At 49.2% G+C, this 16617-nt stretch overlaps 7 protein-coding genes across 7 annotated transcripts; 1 reads left to right on the forward strand and 6 right to left on the reverse strand.

The window, feature by feature from the left end:
• Nucleotides 1–356: 356 nt before the first annotated feature.
• Nucleotides 357–2448, reverse strand: N7517_008156 (uncharacterized protein; the record flags this gene model as incomplete). Its single annotated transcript, XM_056725886.1, has 5 exons — nucleotides 357–880; nucleotides 914–977; nucleotides 1025–1898; nucleotides 1948–2345; nucleotides 2401–2448. 5 exons carry the CDS (start codon nucleotides 2446–2448, stop codon nucleotides 357–359), a joined length of 1908 nt encoding a protein of 635 aa, XP_056576737.1.
• A 1017-nt stretch (nucleotides 2449–3465) lies between these two features.
• Nucleotides 3466–4014, reverse strand: N7517_008157 (Hly-III-related protein; the record flags this gene model as incomplete). Its single annotated transcript, XM_056725887.1, has 1 exon — nucleotides 3466–4014. The coding sequence occupies one exon, from the start codon at nucleotides 4012–4014 to the stop codon at nucleotides 3466–3468; it is 549 nt and encodes a 182-aa protein (XP_056576738.1).
• An 850-nt stretch (nucleotides 4015–4864) lies between these two features.
• On the reverse strand, nucleotides 4865–5138 carry N7517_008158 (uncharacterized protein; the record flags this gene model as incomplete). Its single annotated transcript, XM_056725888.1, has 2 exons — nucleotides 4865–5016; nucleotides 5042–5138. The coding sequence occupies 2 exons, from the start codon at nucleotides 5136–5138 to the stop codon at nucleotides 4865–4867; spliced, it is 249 nt and encodes an 82-aa protein (XP_056576739.1).
• A 1255-nt stretch (nucleotides 5139–6393) lies between these two features.
• N7517_008159 (Zn(II)2Cys6 transcription factor) lies at nucleotides 6394–8014 on the reverse strand (the record flags this gene model as incomplete). Its single annotated transcript, XM_056725889.1, has 2 exons — nucleotides 6394–7885; nucleotides 7938–8014. 2 exons carry the CDS (start codon nucleotides 8012–8014, stop codon nucleotides 6394–6396), a joined length of 1569 nt encoding a protein of 522 aa, XP_056576740.1.
• Nucleotides 8015–9287: 1273 nt separating this feature from the next.
• On the reverse strand, nucleotides 9288–10728 carry N7517_008160 (uncharacterized protein; the record flags this gene model as incomplete). The annotated part of the gene is made up of 3 exons (XM_056725890.1): nucleotides 9288–9386; nucleotides 9604–10389; nucleotides 10453–10728. The coding sequence occupies 3 exons, from the start codon at nucleotides 10726–10728 to the stop codon at nucleotides 9288–9290; spliced, it is 1161 nt and encodes a 386-aa protein (XP_056576741.1).
• A 3504-nt stretch (nucleotides 10729–14232) lies between these two features.
• On the reverse strand, nucleotides 14233–14648 carry N7517_008161 (uncharacterized protein; the record flags this gene model as incomplete). The annotated part of the gene is made up of 2 exons (XM_056725891.1): nucleotides 14233–14334; nucleotides 14358–14648. 2 exons carry the CDS (start codon nucleotides 14646–14648, stop codon nucleotides 14233–14235), a joined length of 393 nt encoding a protein of 130 aa, XP_056576742.1.
• A 228-nt stretch (nucleotides 14649–14876) lies between these two features.
• Nucleotides 14877–16265, forward strand: N7517_008162 (uncharacterized protein; the record flags this gene model as incomplete). The annotated part of the gene is made up of 2 exons (XM_056725892.1): nucleotides 14877–15329; nucleotides 15453–16265. The coding sequence occupies 2 exons, from the start codon at nucleotides 14877–14879 to the stop codon at nucleotides 16263–16265; spliced, it is 1266 nt and encodes a 421-aa protein (XP_056576743.1).
• Nucleotides 16266–16617: the final 352 nt, after the last annotated feature.

Consider the following 16617-nt stretch of genomic DNA (forward strand, 5'->3'; position numbering starts at 1 on the left):
TCGCTGGACCGGCTCAAACCCACGGGCTCAAAGACAAGGCTACAAAGAAATACGAGCAGGAAAAAAAGGAGGTGCGAGCTTCCGTAATTGCACAATTTATCAACGAAAAATCATCTATCTGTTGAAAATGCTTAGAAAATGGCTTTGTACGGCTTTGAATTTATGCGTGGCTTGATACCCCCCGTAGGCAACACTAGATAGCAACAGAGCTGCGCAGATATGATTCCTTGGCACGAAAGTGAATTTGACTGATCTATCTAACGGAATCTGGTACTTGTGACGTCGCGTCGCGAGCCAATCCGCTGCAAAAAATAGAGCAAAGACAAGATTAAAGACAAACAGCCGAGGAAACAGATCTACAGCTCGTACGGTGACTCCATCAACCCGCCCCCTGGGCACGCGGACAGAAACCGGGCTCCGTTCACTGAAACACCATCCCAAATAGAAAGATCAGTCAATCCCGCCGGACGAAATGGCAATCGCATCGTATCGTCGCATGTATCACCGGCGACCCTCTTGCTGCCATATTCCCATGCAGGATAGGCGCGACGCAACAAAAACTGCTGCTCACTGTATCGATCACCGTGCGAGAAGTCGCCGAACGCGAGGACCTGCAGAGCCGGCAGTCCGCGGGGGCCGAATGCCCATTCGGCAAATGACACAAAATCCTCGGCCTCCGCAATAGCCACCGAAGACTCGAGCACTGCTTCTTGCAGATCTATATACTCGAGTGGCGACCTATCAAAGTACGCGTTGAGAATGCGACCATAGTCACTTTTGTCATTGGAGGAAATCCCGGCATCCGGGTTCACGGGACACCAGTGCAAACGAGAGCCCCGGCGATACCATCTGCGCTTCTCATGCAGGAAGGTGATAATCTCTCGTTGGATGTCTCAATGTATTCGCTCGGGACCGCTAAACCGCAAGTGTAAAAGCCGAATCTGAGAATGCTTCGCCGTTGGACGTAGGCACCGCCGCTGTTATGATTAGCATGCACATGTGGGCTGGGCTGCTGAAGACTTACTGCTGCAGATGGACTTGCACATAGGGCCAGAGCAGTCACCTGACCCAGATCCACAATGGTAGACAAATCTGCAATCCACACGGGCGATACGTCCCTGTCGTCCTCGAACAAGCCATCCTCATCGACCGGAGCGAGTTGGCGCTCATGGTAGACAAGGCTTTTCAACGTCGTGCGGTGGTGTCGAATGGCATCCTCGATGCGGGACTTTGACGCTGGAAAATTAGACAACCTCATGTTCAGATGCTGTAGCCCGCGGAATGAACGTAGGAACCGCACGATTGCAGGAAAACTCCGTCCTTCGCCCGGTTCGTGCAGCAGGAAATCAGAAGAAATTTCAAAATGCTCCAGTTGCAGCGGCTTTTGTGACTGAGAAAGCAAACGCAAGAGAAGCAGCTGATTCGGGCAGTCCCGCAGTGTAAGCGCTCGCAGGACGCAAAACATCGAGCTGCCGTCTACTGAGAGATCTGGTGGAAGTGTCACCTTGGACAGTAACAGGGTGGACAAGGCCGGAACAGCTGCCGGCTTCTCGACTACTGCATCGTCGGCCCTGAGATCTCGCTGCTGCAGCCCAAGGCTCTCCCAGCACAAAGCACGGGCGGAAGCGGACGGAACAAAGCCGATGGATAGGTGGTCGAGTTGGCTCCAATTGTGACGGATGCACTGTCGCAGCAGATCGGCCTCGGTCGGATGTTGGATTCCTTCCCACTCAAAGGCCGTTAGACACGAAAGTTCGGACAGCCCTTCCAGGTGGTGCCACTCATGAGGGCAAGTGCCGTCGGTGACGAGTGAGAGATGGGTGAGGCGACGTTGATACCTGCTGAGATAGCCGCCCTGATCGAAAACCCCCATTGGGACACATGTCCCCAGACGCCATCTATTGCGGTCAGTCACAAATTTGGGAATGAACACCTGTCCATACGTACTCGAAAGTGCTCAGGCTATTCGGCTTCAAGTGGGTGAAGATCAGCTGCAATTGATCCTTCACGTCGTCCAAAGATTGCTCATGTGCCGTCGCCTCGTCCGAGGCTCCCAGAGCATTTGGGGACACCGGCAGTCCCGCCGTGCGAAATATGTTGTAGTATGCACATCGGTTGAACCGGACGAGGTGAAATGGAGCCAGGATCTGCAGGTGTCTCGCGTGTTGCAGATAATCCGCGGCATGAGGCTGACCGAGGTGGAGAAAGAAGGAGCCAACATCTAGCACGTTCAGCGCCCACTCACTGGCTGCGCGGAATGCAATGGTACGGTAGATCTGAGGAATCAGGATAGAATACAATCTACACGAAGCTCGGCTGAGGGCGCGCAGGCTGGCCGGTGGCAGCTGGCGGGCGGTCAGATCTGATCAAACAAATCAAACACGACAGGCTAGGACTTACCCAATCCGCGATCAGCATCAGGATCTCACACGGCAATTTCTCCAGCATCGTACTGGGGGAGCAGACATATGCTCACTGCATCAATCCTTCCAGGGCAATCTGCGATTTAAGAAGCAGGCGTGGTGGGTTTGTAGGCTTGGAGCACCTACCCCTGGTCAAACCAAGCCCAGACACTTAGACAAAGAAAGCATTTTGACAGAGTTGGCGCAAGACATGTCGAACTCCCCGCCGGTAGACACTTTAGCTCAGGATCATTCGAAATTTTGCTCGGTGAACGCTCTTGGTTACGATGCCCTATTATTGTGAGCCACCACAAGATATTTCGTTTCCGCAGGACAGAAGAATGATCGTTCAACCGGGTGACTGTTGTTGACTTGAACGGCCAAACAACCAGGGTCGACCTCCAGGTGTTGTGGGGCACTGGGTAGCGTAAGGCCCGGCGTGCGGCTGAAACGGTCGCGCTTGATGAGACATTTTTTCAACATTGCAACACAAATTGTCTTTAGCCATACTTTCACCAGAATGGCAATTTTTCGCTAATTTGCTCAATGAGTACAGCTCCTTGCAACCTGGCTTGAGGCGCTGGGAATAAAATCTGCCAGGCGGTCAGTCAGCGGGCTCTGGCAAAAACAACCAGTCGTTGTCACGCAAGGTGCATTTGTTCAAAATAGATAAGAGCAATACAAGCGGCTAAATTTCCAGTACGACACATGGCACACAAAACAAATGTCATATTGGTCTACCCACCTGGAATAGGTTGTGCTTGGTACCGTTGTGGGGAAAATATGTATATACTGTTGTTGGGCTATTAAAAAGTGAACATCAACACCACCCTTTGGCCGATTCATCCCGGCTTCAAGGACGCCTTTCGCTCTCATTTTGCCGACACATGACCTATGGACTCTAAGCTGTGGATCCAAGCACCGTGTGCAGAATAGCCCTGGAATAAGTGACAGCGCTGTATGCCAGGACGACGTGCATGACGTAGAGACTGGGCCGCCAGCCAGTCACCGCACCAGTCCTCTCCAACGGCCGAAGCAGGTAAAATGCGGCGCCAAGGGAGTTTTACATGGCGACTCGGCCATAGTGTATCGCCAGCGACGGAGAAGTTTGGGGCGTCCCGGTCAGGGAGTGAATGATTGGTATCAGGGACAGCAAGCCCAATGAAACGCAAATGTACGGGAACCTGTACCGGGCTTCATGGCTGGAATCCCAGATCAAAAAGTCCACCATAGTCCCGACCGCCAGGATGGTAAAAGCACAAAGGTATCCCAGCTGGAGAGAAGACTGGGTGCGAAACAGCAAAACCGCCGAGGGGATGGTGGCTGTCCAGATCATAACTAGAGCGCCTGCGAACTCCAGCTTCTGCAACTCGGCAGCATCATTGCCCTGGAAAGCATGTAGAACACGATAGACGAGACTCAACAGGCACCAGATTATAAAGCCCGCGCAGAAGACGAGGACGGACATCGCAACTAAGATCTCTGTCGGAGATGAGGGGAAGTGGAAGATTAAAAAATGGATCATAAAGAGGTAGAAGTAAGAGATCCCAAACACATTGAGGATGGAGAGGACTGCACAGTCACGCATGGACTGAACGTCAGGGCCGGCCATTGCACTTGTGTTGATTGATTGAACAGTTTCATGTCTTTTCATGGATATAGCGGGAATATTTAACTACGAATTAGGAATGGACATGGTAAGCGGCTGGTCTGAGTGACTGTAGTGCGTGAATCGAACTACGACGTGATGTTGAGGGAGTATGTATCATTGTTGATAGCGATAGGTGGTTTCGAGAGGGTGGTTTCGAGAGGGATTAAATTGAGGTGATAAACCATTTTCTAATGCAGAATTTGGAGCAAGTATTCATTAGCGCTACGGAATATGATTGGCCTCGAAAAGAGTATCCCTCAAGAATATTAGAGATATCTGTCTGACAATCCGGTTAGATGAGCTGGTGAAGGACCACATTTTCGTAATCTGGAGCTGGCGTCCTTTACCTGGCGGTTGGTTCTAGCTGCTGCTGGTGTATTCACCTTCGGTAATTCAAGACCGTCAATCGCTCATCATCAGGGAAATTACGTAGAGTGATAATACAATAGACTATTACCTATTCATTTTGTTCAAGGGGCTATTCAAAGCCGCCGGCATTTGCCGGGCTCATTATCAAGGCGGCCGAGCATCCAAGCTAAGTAGTAACCAAATGCTTTCGCCTAGCCATCGATTCGCGAACGCACGCATTCAAGTGTCCACCCAAAATTTGAAATTCATCATTCCTGGATCCCCGAGAACAGTAATTCTCGACCCGCAGTAGTCGAGAACCGACTGCCCACGACCTGCATATCCGGCTATGCACTATTAGCTGGTAAAGCCTGGGGGATAAATTCATCACGGCCGTGAAAGTTGTATGTACAAAGGCTTAACTATTTTATTGAATTACAAGCATCAGCTGATCATAATTGGCCTAGCCTTCCTGGAAAACAGCTAGCCGACCATCCAGGTGCTTGATCATCTTCTCCATATCGCGAAATGAAGCTGCGGCCGCGGTATCCCGAACCGTCTTTCCCATTTCGGCGAGATCTGCCCTTCGTCGCTTGGTCTCTTCCCCCGAAGCGTCTGAAAATTTGAAAGAATTTCTCACGTCTCCAAGGCCTCTTCGAGCTCCTGTTGCAGATCGCGAGGATTGCCTTCTGCGGGATCATTTGCTCGTCAACTAACACCTGTGAATATTGATTCATCGTGCCCATTTGATGTCGTAGACTGATCAATTGATCCAAATGCGAGATTTTCATTGGCATTAACGTGCATCTCTAACAGCTGCATGACATTCTCCATATCGATGGTTCTTGAAAAACTGTGCCGGCAGGCTTTCTATAATGTATCTGATGCTCCGAGTAAACATCAACTCATCTAAGAAGCTCGATCGGTTCGACAACACTCCACTTCGTCAAATAATTTGGACAAGGTGCATGACCCAAGAACTCAAAAAAGAGCGCACATCATCAAAATCCCCGAAAGGTGCTTCTGCAAACTTGACAGGCGCGAAATCCACAATCCGGACATTCATGGATATAGAACGGCATCCACTCCCCACAGCGGTTACACTCCCCTCCTTCCCGGGTCCTGATGAACCGACCAGGATGGCTACAACGAGGTAGTTCGTCTAGAGTTTGGGCATTTCGGCCACCCAGGAGCCTGTTCTCATCCCATTGATCACATCCACAAGCCTTCCATTCCTTGGCGCACGCATAGCAGTATTGATGTCCGCAGCGGTATCTAACAAAGTCTTGATCAGGCACTTGCTTCAAAGATAGGTATTCAAAAATGGCAGGAGGGTGAGATGGGTGCTGGTACTTACTTGATATGGTTACAGCCACTTCGAAGCTCGACCATATGGCTGCAGTTGGGGCAGCGTTGCCATCCGTTGTCACGCGCCAGAATCAGAAGATCCTCATCCGGTTGCGGGCAGGTTCCTGCATATGCTTTCGTTTTGCATATGGTGCATGTCTGTTGGTTACATTTTCTGCATGTCACGTTCTGAGTGCGGTTTTGTGTTGGAGGAATGTAGCTGGAACAACCTGGGTCGGAACAATAAGTCCGTGAGTTGTCACTATGCTAAATCTTCTTCTCCTCAAATCTGGTCCATAGTTCATTGCTGACTAGCGCCCGTGCCTCGTCCATCGGTAGTTTTGCGTAGCAGCAGACTGGAGGAAACAGAGTCTCACTCCGCAGAGAATTCTCGAGAAGGTGTTCCAGGCAATGGCGACAATAACGATGCAAACAGCTGCCGGTGAGTAGCTGGGCATCAGGAAAACTTTCTGAGCATGATTCACACTCATGGCGGATTTGTGGTACCTGTGGCACTGCTGGGTCGACGCGAGCTCGCTTGTTTGACTGGTCACCTGTGTTGACAATCTCTCGTTCGAGGCATTTCTCATCATTTGCTCAATTACCTTTTGCCCTGAAACACAATGGTTCTCAACCACCATTGATTCAATAGCGCAGAGTTTCACCTTTCCAAGTCATGCCCCCATGTCGGGATTTGCCGTAAGACAATACAGCCTTGGAGCCTCCCATTAATACCTGCACATCTATACACTGAAGACGAGCGGCATCCGGGATGGTATCACCCCGCTTCAACCCATGTGACTCGACTTGAATCACCTTCTTGAGTGCCACAATTGCAGAAGAGACCCATGGGCTAGAAGCTTTGCAAGAATTCAACAGGGAAAGGATTTCATCCCTAAGTGACCAATCTCGACACTTCATTCCACACCACAAAAGAGCGACTGCAACATAGTCGTGGACCAGAGACAGAGACTCTGGCTCCTTACTCAAATCAAAGCGTAGAAGATTCTTGCAGAGCAGAACGACTCGCTGGAAAGTCTCCAGATACTCATCAAACAGACTCTCCGTTGGCTGCGGGCTGACACCGACAGATACTTTGAGATAGATGAGCAAAGTATATGGCTCAGCCAAATCATAGACATATTGATCGATTGGCGAATATTCTCCGCTAGCTATGTGGGTTTTCACCGTAACCCGCCAAAATCGCATCCTGATCAAGATTGTGCGCCCTCCACGGAGCAAAGGCGCACCAGCAGATACTATCTTGAACCCTCCTCTCAGAAGCCTTTCCATCAGCTGTCGTCCAAGAATCATCATGTGGGTGCGATAGTTGGTCAGCTTCTCCGCCTCGGTAAGATGAAACTTGACTTTAGTTTCGTCGGATTCGAGATAATGATGAGGCTCCTCGTTGGTGAAATCCGGTGGGTTAACACAGATTTCCCAAGCACGTTCCATTTGAGACAATGCGAATTTCAGCGCTTCCCAATTGGAACCCCTTCCGCAGTCGACGGCTTCCCATTCCCTAAACAGCTGTTTGCCAGACAACATATGGCGGCGAGCACCATGCAGATCTTCTTGGAAAATCGCCTGGACCGTCAAGAGAATGCAGGTGACAAGGACCGTCTCAGTATGTAACTGACACGCTGCATGGCGGATGAGATCTTCTCGGAGACAAATAATCGACTTGTGGATATGTTTCAGAGCCAATGGACTCTCCCGATGCTCGACATTTTCCACTTCCACTTTTTCAATTTCGACGTGCCTCGCACTCAACGATATCGCAGCATGTCGGACAGCTGCCTGTCCCTGGCACATCTGAAAAACCAACCTGCACCAAAACGCATCCTCAAAGTACCCGGAAATCGAAACCGCAGTGTGTTTGTGGAAGTAATCTAAGTGCCAGCGGTCACTCCATGACAGTCCGTTGGGGCTGGGGTCCACAAATCGAAGAATCTTGACAGGGGGGTTGTCCGGGCTAGAGTGATGCCGACTCGAGGCGGGACTGTCCGATTGCCGCGGCTGACGCCAAGCCCTGGTTCGCTTGTCGGGGACCTGCGCATATCCATCGCACGTTCGCCCTGTTCTGATGCAGTTCTGACAGGCCGGTTGGGCCTCGTCGCACTTCTTACGGCGCGTTCTGTTGACGGTCAGTCAAACTCGGTCAGATACCCCCTTTTAAGGGTGCATACTTGCATGTGATACAGCCCGTTCGCACATTCGAATGCTTTGACCTTGTCTTTCTTTCCTTGGGCCCAGGAATATACATCGTAAAAGCCTTTTGGGGGGGGGGTTCTCCCTGAGTCGTGAAGGAGACGATGTTACAGGCCCGTGCGTATAAACCGGCCCCACTCTTGGCGGGGCCGATCTCCCTCTGCCACGTGGTCTACAACGTACACAAGTACGGCATCGTTAGTCGGGGAATGTGGACTTTGCTTTTAGGATGTACAATATAGCCTTGTGGAGAGAGGGATTCTCAGACATTTGTGCTCTCTCTCAGCCCTGCCATCCATGTAGAGGTGCCCATTGATCTCCATGGATCGACCAGGTTCTCCAGGTCCACAGGCGGGAGATTGATAATTGCAAGTGGAGCAGGACCATTCATCGTGAAGATTACAGTTACAATGATTTCATGTAAGTACTGCAAATGAAGAATTCCAGGTACATACGTTGCATATACGCTTCAAGTACTGGTTAAATCTCCTCGTATCTCCACAGCAAATTCAAACTATTCCCGGGATCCAAATGTAAGCACAACTTGAACCATGGAATTACCAAAACGATAGATCTGACACCATCTGAGACAACCCATGGTTGGAACCATGATTGGGAGTTCCTGGCAAATTACATACATACGGCCACCGCGCACAATCTCCTTCTCGTAAGCCTCTCTGTCGACTCAAGCTTGGATTCCGATGGGGTCGTTGAGTTGATCGACTATGGGTTCGGGCAGCCATATCTGTCACATTTTTCCCTCTCTATATGTGAGGCCATTGGGTTGGGAATACGACCCGGACACTTCGGGGTGCCAATATCCTTGCAAGGTACGAAGTTCATGTCTTCTTTCACCCTGCAGCCGCATGGATAGGAAGTGTGAGTGATTGGCCGATGAATTTCCGCTTGAATAACCCACCTTGGCGATTCAAATAGTGAGTTTAGGGGCTCCTGCAAGATAGGTACCGCTACGTAGTCTTTTTTCTATGCCGGGTGGGGCTTTCCTATCTAAGCTACCGCCGCTTTTATCAGGGCGCTCAGAGTCAGGCTCACTGAGTAAATCTTAGTCCAGGCTTAAGCTCAGTGAGCAGCTTAATATACCACGTGAACGGTCAGCGTTGTGCCTAATAGGATTCCCAGAACCTAGCACGTATATGACGATGTATATGTTTGTGTTCTCTCCCGAGCCCGTGATCAGAGAGCGTTTATAATAAGAAATAGGGCAAATCTCCATATGTTCACACTTCTTCGGATGCCTCAGAGGACCCCTTGGCATTCTCGTCAGGGCCGCAAGCGGCGAGTATGGCATAGCGGTCCGGTTCCAGCAGCTAGTTGTCTCGCATAGATACATCGCAGTTCGCAGAACGAGTGCTCCTCTGGACGTAGCTATCGTTGGGATCTGATGGATGCGTTGAGGCCGCCGAGGACTATTTTTCTAATGTCAGTAATGTTTTTCGAAGGTTACAGCGATAGCAAAATCTATAGAGATTTCTTGTACGCGTGGTGGAGTTGTAAGTGTCTAATCAGGAATTGCCCGTTAGCCTCACAAACACTTCAAATTGGGCTATCTTATATTAAGAGTACATCCAAGTCCAAACGACGCATCTCTTCTTTCCAGTCCACAGCTATCAACCCGGGACTCACATCGTTCTCACGTGCATACTTGTCCCGCTGTCGCCATACCGTCTCCACCAAGGTTTTTATCTTGAATCGATTGCCTATTCCTTGTTTCATAGCAAAGTCCAGCCATTCTGCGGCCATGGCTAGATCCATCACCGTGTAGGCCTCCACAGCTGCTATGAAGACCGGCCACACCGAAACCGTGCCTCCATCTATTTTAATATATTCCATTGCGGCCTCCAACACTGCTGACACATGACGAGCCAACGCCACTGGCCGTGCATTGAAAACCGTTCGGTGCAAGTATATGAAACTTGCAGCCTTGAACATTCGCAAATGCAGCCAAGACAGGTGCTTGATCTTGCAAAAGGACTGTTCACTAACTGAGTCCTCAACAGGGAGATAATCCCTGCATACTGTATCTTCTTTGTTCAGTGGGTCTTGTACTGCTTGGATCAAGGAAATAACTTGATTGTTGAAATCATCAACAACACCTCGAGCCAGCCTTTCCCCAAGAAGCTGGATCTCGAGGATGTTATTGATGATAGACCGCGTGTTGCCAGCAGTGAATCCAAACATACCATGTGCAGCAACTGACTCGAAAATTTCCCGGTGATCAAAACCACCGAGGTTCGACGTGCCCGGAACAGTGGCTGTTCTTCCGATTATGTTTGTATGTAAGAAGCTCTGCGTGATCACCCAGGCGTCATGTGATTGGTTCCACGGCTGCTCTTGTATATGTTGTCGACAGAAATAGGAGAGTGCTTTAAAGTGGACTCGCCAGGAACTGCTTTTGCCCGCATATACAGCCTTGACAAAATACATTAGTAATTAAATTCGGTAATCATGGAATCGACGCGCAAGGTTCCTCACCTCTGCCATGACCAATGTCATCAAGGAGGCAACACGGCTTTCGTAGTCGCACTCGGGAGACACGAAGCTTTTCCGTAAGTCCTCTAATGCTCGTCCATAGTATCGTAACCCCTGTGATCGCATATTATTCGCGTCGTTGGTGAGGTTGCTCAGATTGAAAGCCGCTTTGGCCAGCTGCGCGTTGTAGAGTGCAGATGTGCTTAGTGTTCTTCCTTGGAGAGCGATAGCGGGATAAGTGGACTTCCATGGGTTGCGAAGGTCCTCAACTGCGATCATTAGACGCGAAACGTGTGTAACATAATGGTTGAAGAGCAATGTCTCCTGCGGTCCCCCTGACTCTTTGTATATGGGGGAGAGCGACGAAGGTAAAGTCTGATATGGTGGCCTTGGTCTCTGGTCTGCATCCAGTATGAAGAAGTCAAAAGATCTGGAGACTTCTGAGGTCGAAGTGGACACTATGTCCCGCTTGTCCTTCGCCCTTGTATGAAGTGAAAATACAGCGAACGGACTATCCACCGACTGGGAATTTTCCCAGTCGTGAATATCGCATTCCGCGATCAGTTGATCCACTTCATTAGATTCAAAGATTGGCCAGCCACTCCAGGTCAGCCCACAGTGGAGGGCGCGTCGTTTTGAGTGATCATATGCACCGGTTTCCACGTTAACCCACGCCAATTTACTCTGATAGCCCTCGCAATTGATGCCTTGCTTTGAACAACGAGAGCACTGTGGCAAGTGGCCATCGCACCGAATTCTACGCTGCCGGCAGGTCCAGCATGCGGTAAAAGTACGACGACTGTGTTTTGCTGACATCTACGGCATAGCCTGCAACATGAGTTGCTTTCTGTCGTGATATTGCTCTAAAGAAAGGTGAAAAATGCTAAGTGCAGCCGATCGGGGTTGACCTCGCGAGTCATCAAGAATTTTTTCCTGCAGATCACGTTACTCACAATCAGCTGTTTCAGGTAGACCTCGCCAATACCCGCCCACCGCCCAAACCCGCCCGCGAAAACCCAACCCACGGGTTGGGTTGGGTCTTAGTCAGCAGACCCGTGGGCGGGTTGTCATATGGGCAACCCAACCCAAGACCCAAATGGGTACCCGTTATAACCCAAAAAAGCAAAAAAAGTTGACTTGTCAGTTTACATTAAGTTATGCAGTAATTTTCGATTATATAATTGTATCGCTTTTGTTTGAGATCATGGTATACGGCTAGGAGTATTCGGAACAACTATTATGGACAAAGAAAAGTACTATTGGCTTATGATAAAGACTAGTATACCTCGTAACCACGTAATCGAATCGAGGGCATTATTACCCTACTAGAAGATCTCTTCTGGCTTCTATCACCCAGCTGCGTGATTGGGGTGGAAGTAAATCTGCATCATCCTCAACTACCTCCTTCTCCCACTATTCTAGAAACTCTCTACCTAGATTCGGCTCGTACAAAATCCATTTCGTTCTGTGTTGAGGTCCAAACATGTCTTAGCGTCGCCGGAGGTCTTCAAGTGAATATATCGTAGCTCTTGCGGGGTCCACTGAAAGGCTGCAGGCCGTCTTAGCATACCTGTAGGTAGACTTGCAAAGTTCAAAGGCACCGAAGAGGGCCCATCAGATTTGGGAATCAAATATTTCATTGTGAAGGCTTAAATGTGGATTTTGTAGGAATCGCGTCGGGCGTTTAGATCTATCTATTTCTAAGTCGCGTAAACCCGCGGGTACCCAAACCCAACCCAACACAACCCAACCCAAAACGAATGCGAGTTTGGGAGGACGCTGAGAAGATCGCAAATCGCCGATTTAATTGCTCAAATTTGAGGTGATTGGCTTGAGACAGCGCAATAAGCTCAAAATTCATTGAATCCTTATAGTTTCATCGCGGTGGCCATAGAACCCTGGTAGTGTAGAGAGAGCGTAATGAACAAAATAACTAGACGTTGCAGATATATATTTTCGAATCGGCAGCGGACATTACCTTAGAGTAACACACACCTAAAGGCGTGACAAAGGTAAAATACCAAAATTACAACAGGTGACTAATCAATTTTATCCACGATTTATGTCCATTTTTGGGTATTTTGGGCAACCCGCGGGTACCCGCCAAGAACCCATGGGCGGGTTTATGAAGGCCAAAACCCACGGTGGCTACCCGTGGGCGGGTAAAGAAAGTCAAAACCCAACCCCAACCCGCGTTTGGCGAGGTCTAGTTTCAGGTAGATTTTCTTTTGGAAGTGATGAATCTTAAACCTGGCTGATTATAATCTAGAAATATTCAGCACCCTCTGCCTGATGATCCCCTATTTATTCTGCACTTTCTATAGTATATAAAAATGGCACTCTTAAGTACTCAATTGGCTATGCCCCTACTAGTCCGTACTGTAACGACCGCGTTCCGACATACATTACCGCGGCAACTATATTTACTGCTTACTGCATTATTGATTGCTACAAGAACCATTCAGATTTCGGCGAGAACCTCATGGGGACCGCATCTCCCCGCGGTTCAGGTTCCGATCTCTAAGGTTGGAACCTACACGGGTGAAGCTGAGGTTCCTTAAACACAACAGAAACTCGTATAGGTTCTCGCTGCGTTTCTATGTTTTTCTCGTATCGCTGGTATCTACTTCCTAAAGCGCGAATAAAGGATGATTTCAGTTTATCCAAAAAAGCTCATTAATATACTCCGTACACGAAGCCTAATTAAGGGCATAGCCATCAAGTAATCTTGAACCCTTCCGAACCCCTCCAGAAGCCCGAAGCTGCGTATTAGGTAGATGATGAGTATTTCCATCATCATTTTCATACTCTTCCTTAATGCTTTCTTCTCTTCCTTCAACATCGGATTGGATTTCACCTTCAGGGCAGGTAGTACCCCCACGTCGTCTCCCAAGAACGGTTCTCGAAGAGGTCCTCGGAGCTGCAAGCACCTCACCTGGCAGCGCGGGACCTTCTTCGGTATCACTGATTGTCTCAAAGGAACTTACCTGTACCTTATTTGCTTTTTTTCCTTAACTCTAGTTCCTGGAGGGAGAGATACTCTTGTAGTATCAGTTGGATATCGAATCTTGATAAGCACATGAATACCATGACATGATACCTCGAATCGTCCTCGCCTTTTAAGGAGCCTCGCCGATAATGACAATTATCACGGGCAGAATTCAAAAGACGCTCTACGCCTGCTCCTGTCGCTGGAATTGACGTGGTTTCCCGGGCAAGGTTTGCGAGGGCTGGAAACTTATACTGGTTCTCTCTCCAGAAAATACGAGGGGATGTTCGTACGATTTCCACCAGTATACAAGCATTATGTCAACAAGATCCCTCACAACTCGTGGTAGCTCTTCTAGCAATCCTGAGAAAGGTAATTGATTGCCTCTTGATCTGATTGCAGATTTTGAATTTCCCATATCAACCGAATACTTCTTCGGGGGTTCCAGAGCGAAGCCTTGCCACCATGGTCGTCTGCGCCAAATTGCTTCCAATTCAGTCATGAATCGGCAACATCACCAACTCTGTGATCGGCGGTCTAAACAAGAGCGGCGCAGACTTCAGAAACCTCAAGGCGTGGACAGAGGTACTGCAGGACTTCTTCCACAGCGGCAAATCAGAGTTTGCGACTGCAACATCCGTCCGGTTCTCTCCAGATGGTTTCAAGCGCTTCTACGATAACTGGGAGAGCTATGCGGGCAAGCTACTCATGCGCTCGCAGCAGATCTCCAATTTGCCAGAGATCATCCGTTGTTTGGGGTGCACTAGCATGAATACCCCAATCGCGGTCAGGGGCTATATACCGACCAGCGCCTTCTGACGCTCTTCGCCAGAAAGTAATCGGGTTGAAATTTTTTTTATTGGAGCAGCGACTGGGTAAAGATCGGGGGAAATGATCTATAAGCCAAGCTATCAATTACTGATTCAATTGAAGTCGTTGGGTTTGAACGTTGGAGCTGGGAACTCTGCATGTCGGAGATTGAGGGGCGGATAACGGTGGGTCCGTTCTTGGCCAGATACAGCAGCTGGTGGGCCTGATTGGCCATTGTGGGGTTCGTCCTGGCTTTCCCTCGTCCTGGCCTGCCCTCGTCCTGGCTTGCCCTCGTCCTGGCCTGCCCTCGTCCTGGCTTGCCCTCGTCCTGGCTTGCCCTCGTCCTGGCTTGCCCTCGTCCTGGCTTGCCCTCGTCCTGGCTTTCCATCTTCCCCACCATTACTTATTTTTGCTCAAGATCAAACCAAGGAACCGTAAATAGTAAATACCGCTGTTCTTAGCCACGGGTGCGGATGCGGATGCGTATGCGAAAAATCGCTTGAAAGAAAGTAGTCGATAAAACCTCACCTTTCGACTACTTGTATTTTTTGCTTCTCTCGATAAAATTATATTACTGAGGGCACTTTGCGGACCATCTTTTTATTGATCATTTCAACCTCCCGAAATCATGGATGAGCTGGCTTTTAGAACGAGGCTGAACTCGCTGATTGAGCAATACACCGCCGCAAATCCTAAGTCGAAAGCCGCTTTCAATAAAGCACAGCAATTTTTGCCTGCTGGAAGCACTCGCTCTGTGCTTTATTCCGCTCCCTTCCCGCTTGTTATCGAGTCTGCCGAAGGCTGTACAGTGACATCTTTGGATGGGCAAAAATACATTGATTTCGTCTCGGATTTCTCAGCTGGCCTCTATGGACACTCGCACCCGGTGATCCACAAAGCAGTCCATGATGCGCTAGCGAAAGGATTCAATTTAGGAGGAATCATTACGCAAGAGGCCCAGCTGGGCCAGATTCTCTGCGATCGATTTCCCAGCATTGAGCGAGTCCGGTTCTGCAACTCGGGCACCGAAGCCAATATGTATGCATTGGCTACAGCTCTGGAGTTCACAAAGCGCAAGAAGGTAAGTTGTATAAACTGGATCTGTCAGATCCCACCTTTCTTGTGATTTTCCACTTTAGCGTTTCCCTGTGATATAGCAATTTGGCGACTTCCAAGGGTATCTCTAATATCTGGTGTGGAATAGGTTCTGGTTTTCAAAGAAGGTTACCATGGTGGCACGCTCAGCTTTTCCGCTGCCGGCAATACTAGTCCTCTAAACCTTCCCCATGAATACGTGTTCGGCACATATAACGATATCGAAGCCACACGACCATTGATCGACAAGACCATTGGCGCCATCTTGATAGAGCCAATGCAAGCAGTGGGCGGCATGAAGCCATCTTCAAAAGAGTTTCTCCAATCTCTGCGCGATGCGGCGGATGAATATGGTGTTGTCCTTATTTTCGATGAGGTGGTTACATCACGCTTTCACTTCCACGGTTTGCAGGGAGCTTGGCAAGTCACCCCGGATCTGACAACGCTCGGAAAATACCTCGGTGGTGGCTTTTCTTTCGGTGCGTTCGGAGGACGTGCTCAAATCATGAGTCTCTTTGACCCCACCGTCACGGATACCCAGACTCTCAGCCATTCAGGTACATTTAACAATAACGTCTTCTCCATGACCGCTGCTGTGGCAGCCTCTCAGCTTGTTACGGAAAAGTCGCTCAGTCGGATCAATGGATTGGGAGACCGTCTGCGCCAGCAAGCCAACGAAATTGCGCACATAGCAGGCCACAAAAGCATCGAGTTTACAGGATATGGTAGTGCAGTTGGTGTGCATTTCCATGGTCCTTCCGGCGTGGATATCCGCGATGCATTCTACTTTCACCTTATCCAAGAGGGGATCTTCATAGGCCGGCGTGGCTTTGTTTCTCTGAACCTTCAACACACTGATGCAGAGGTTGACAGAGTTTTGAAAGCTATTCAGAAGTTTGCGAAAGATTACAGCCAGATCTAGATGAGGGAACCATGATGCCGTGATATATAACGATCTTCCATAATCTCCCTCGGAATCTCAAATGCACGCCTTGTGAAGCAGCTGATTGACTATCATGTTCGTCTTCAACCTTGGGATTTTCTTTTTTCAAAAAAACTGGGTTGCAACGGCTCGATTTGTTACATGTGTTAATCCTAGCCCCTTTGTAACAAAATTACGCATGACACGTGCATTTAGAACTAGAGACTTGGAAATCTCGGTCCAGCTTCACCTCAGCCCCTCATTCTTCTCCTACCTTTTCCCCCTGAAGAACTCTGGCATTCAGTTCCCAAGGTCTGCGCTCCCTAAAGATGGTCTATCCAATATAAACACG

Source organism: Penicillium concentricum (genome assembly GCF_028827145.1).
Source record: "Penicillium concentricum strain IBT 3081 chromosome Unknown utg000003l_segment0_segment0, whole genome shotgun sequence".
Taxonomy (NCBI): Eukaryota; Fungi; Ascomycota; class Eurotiomycetes; order Eurotiales; family Aspergillaceae; genus Penicillium; species Penicillium concentricum.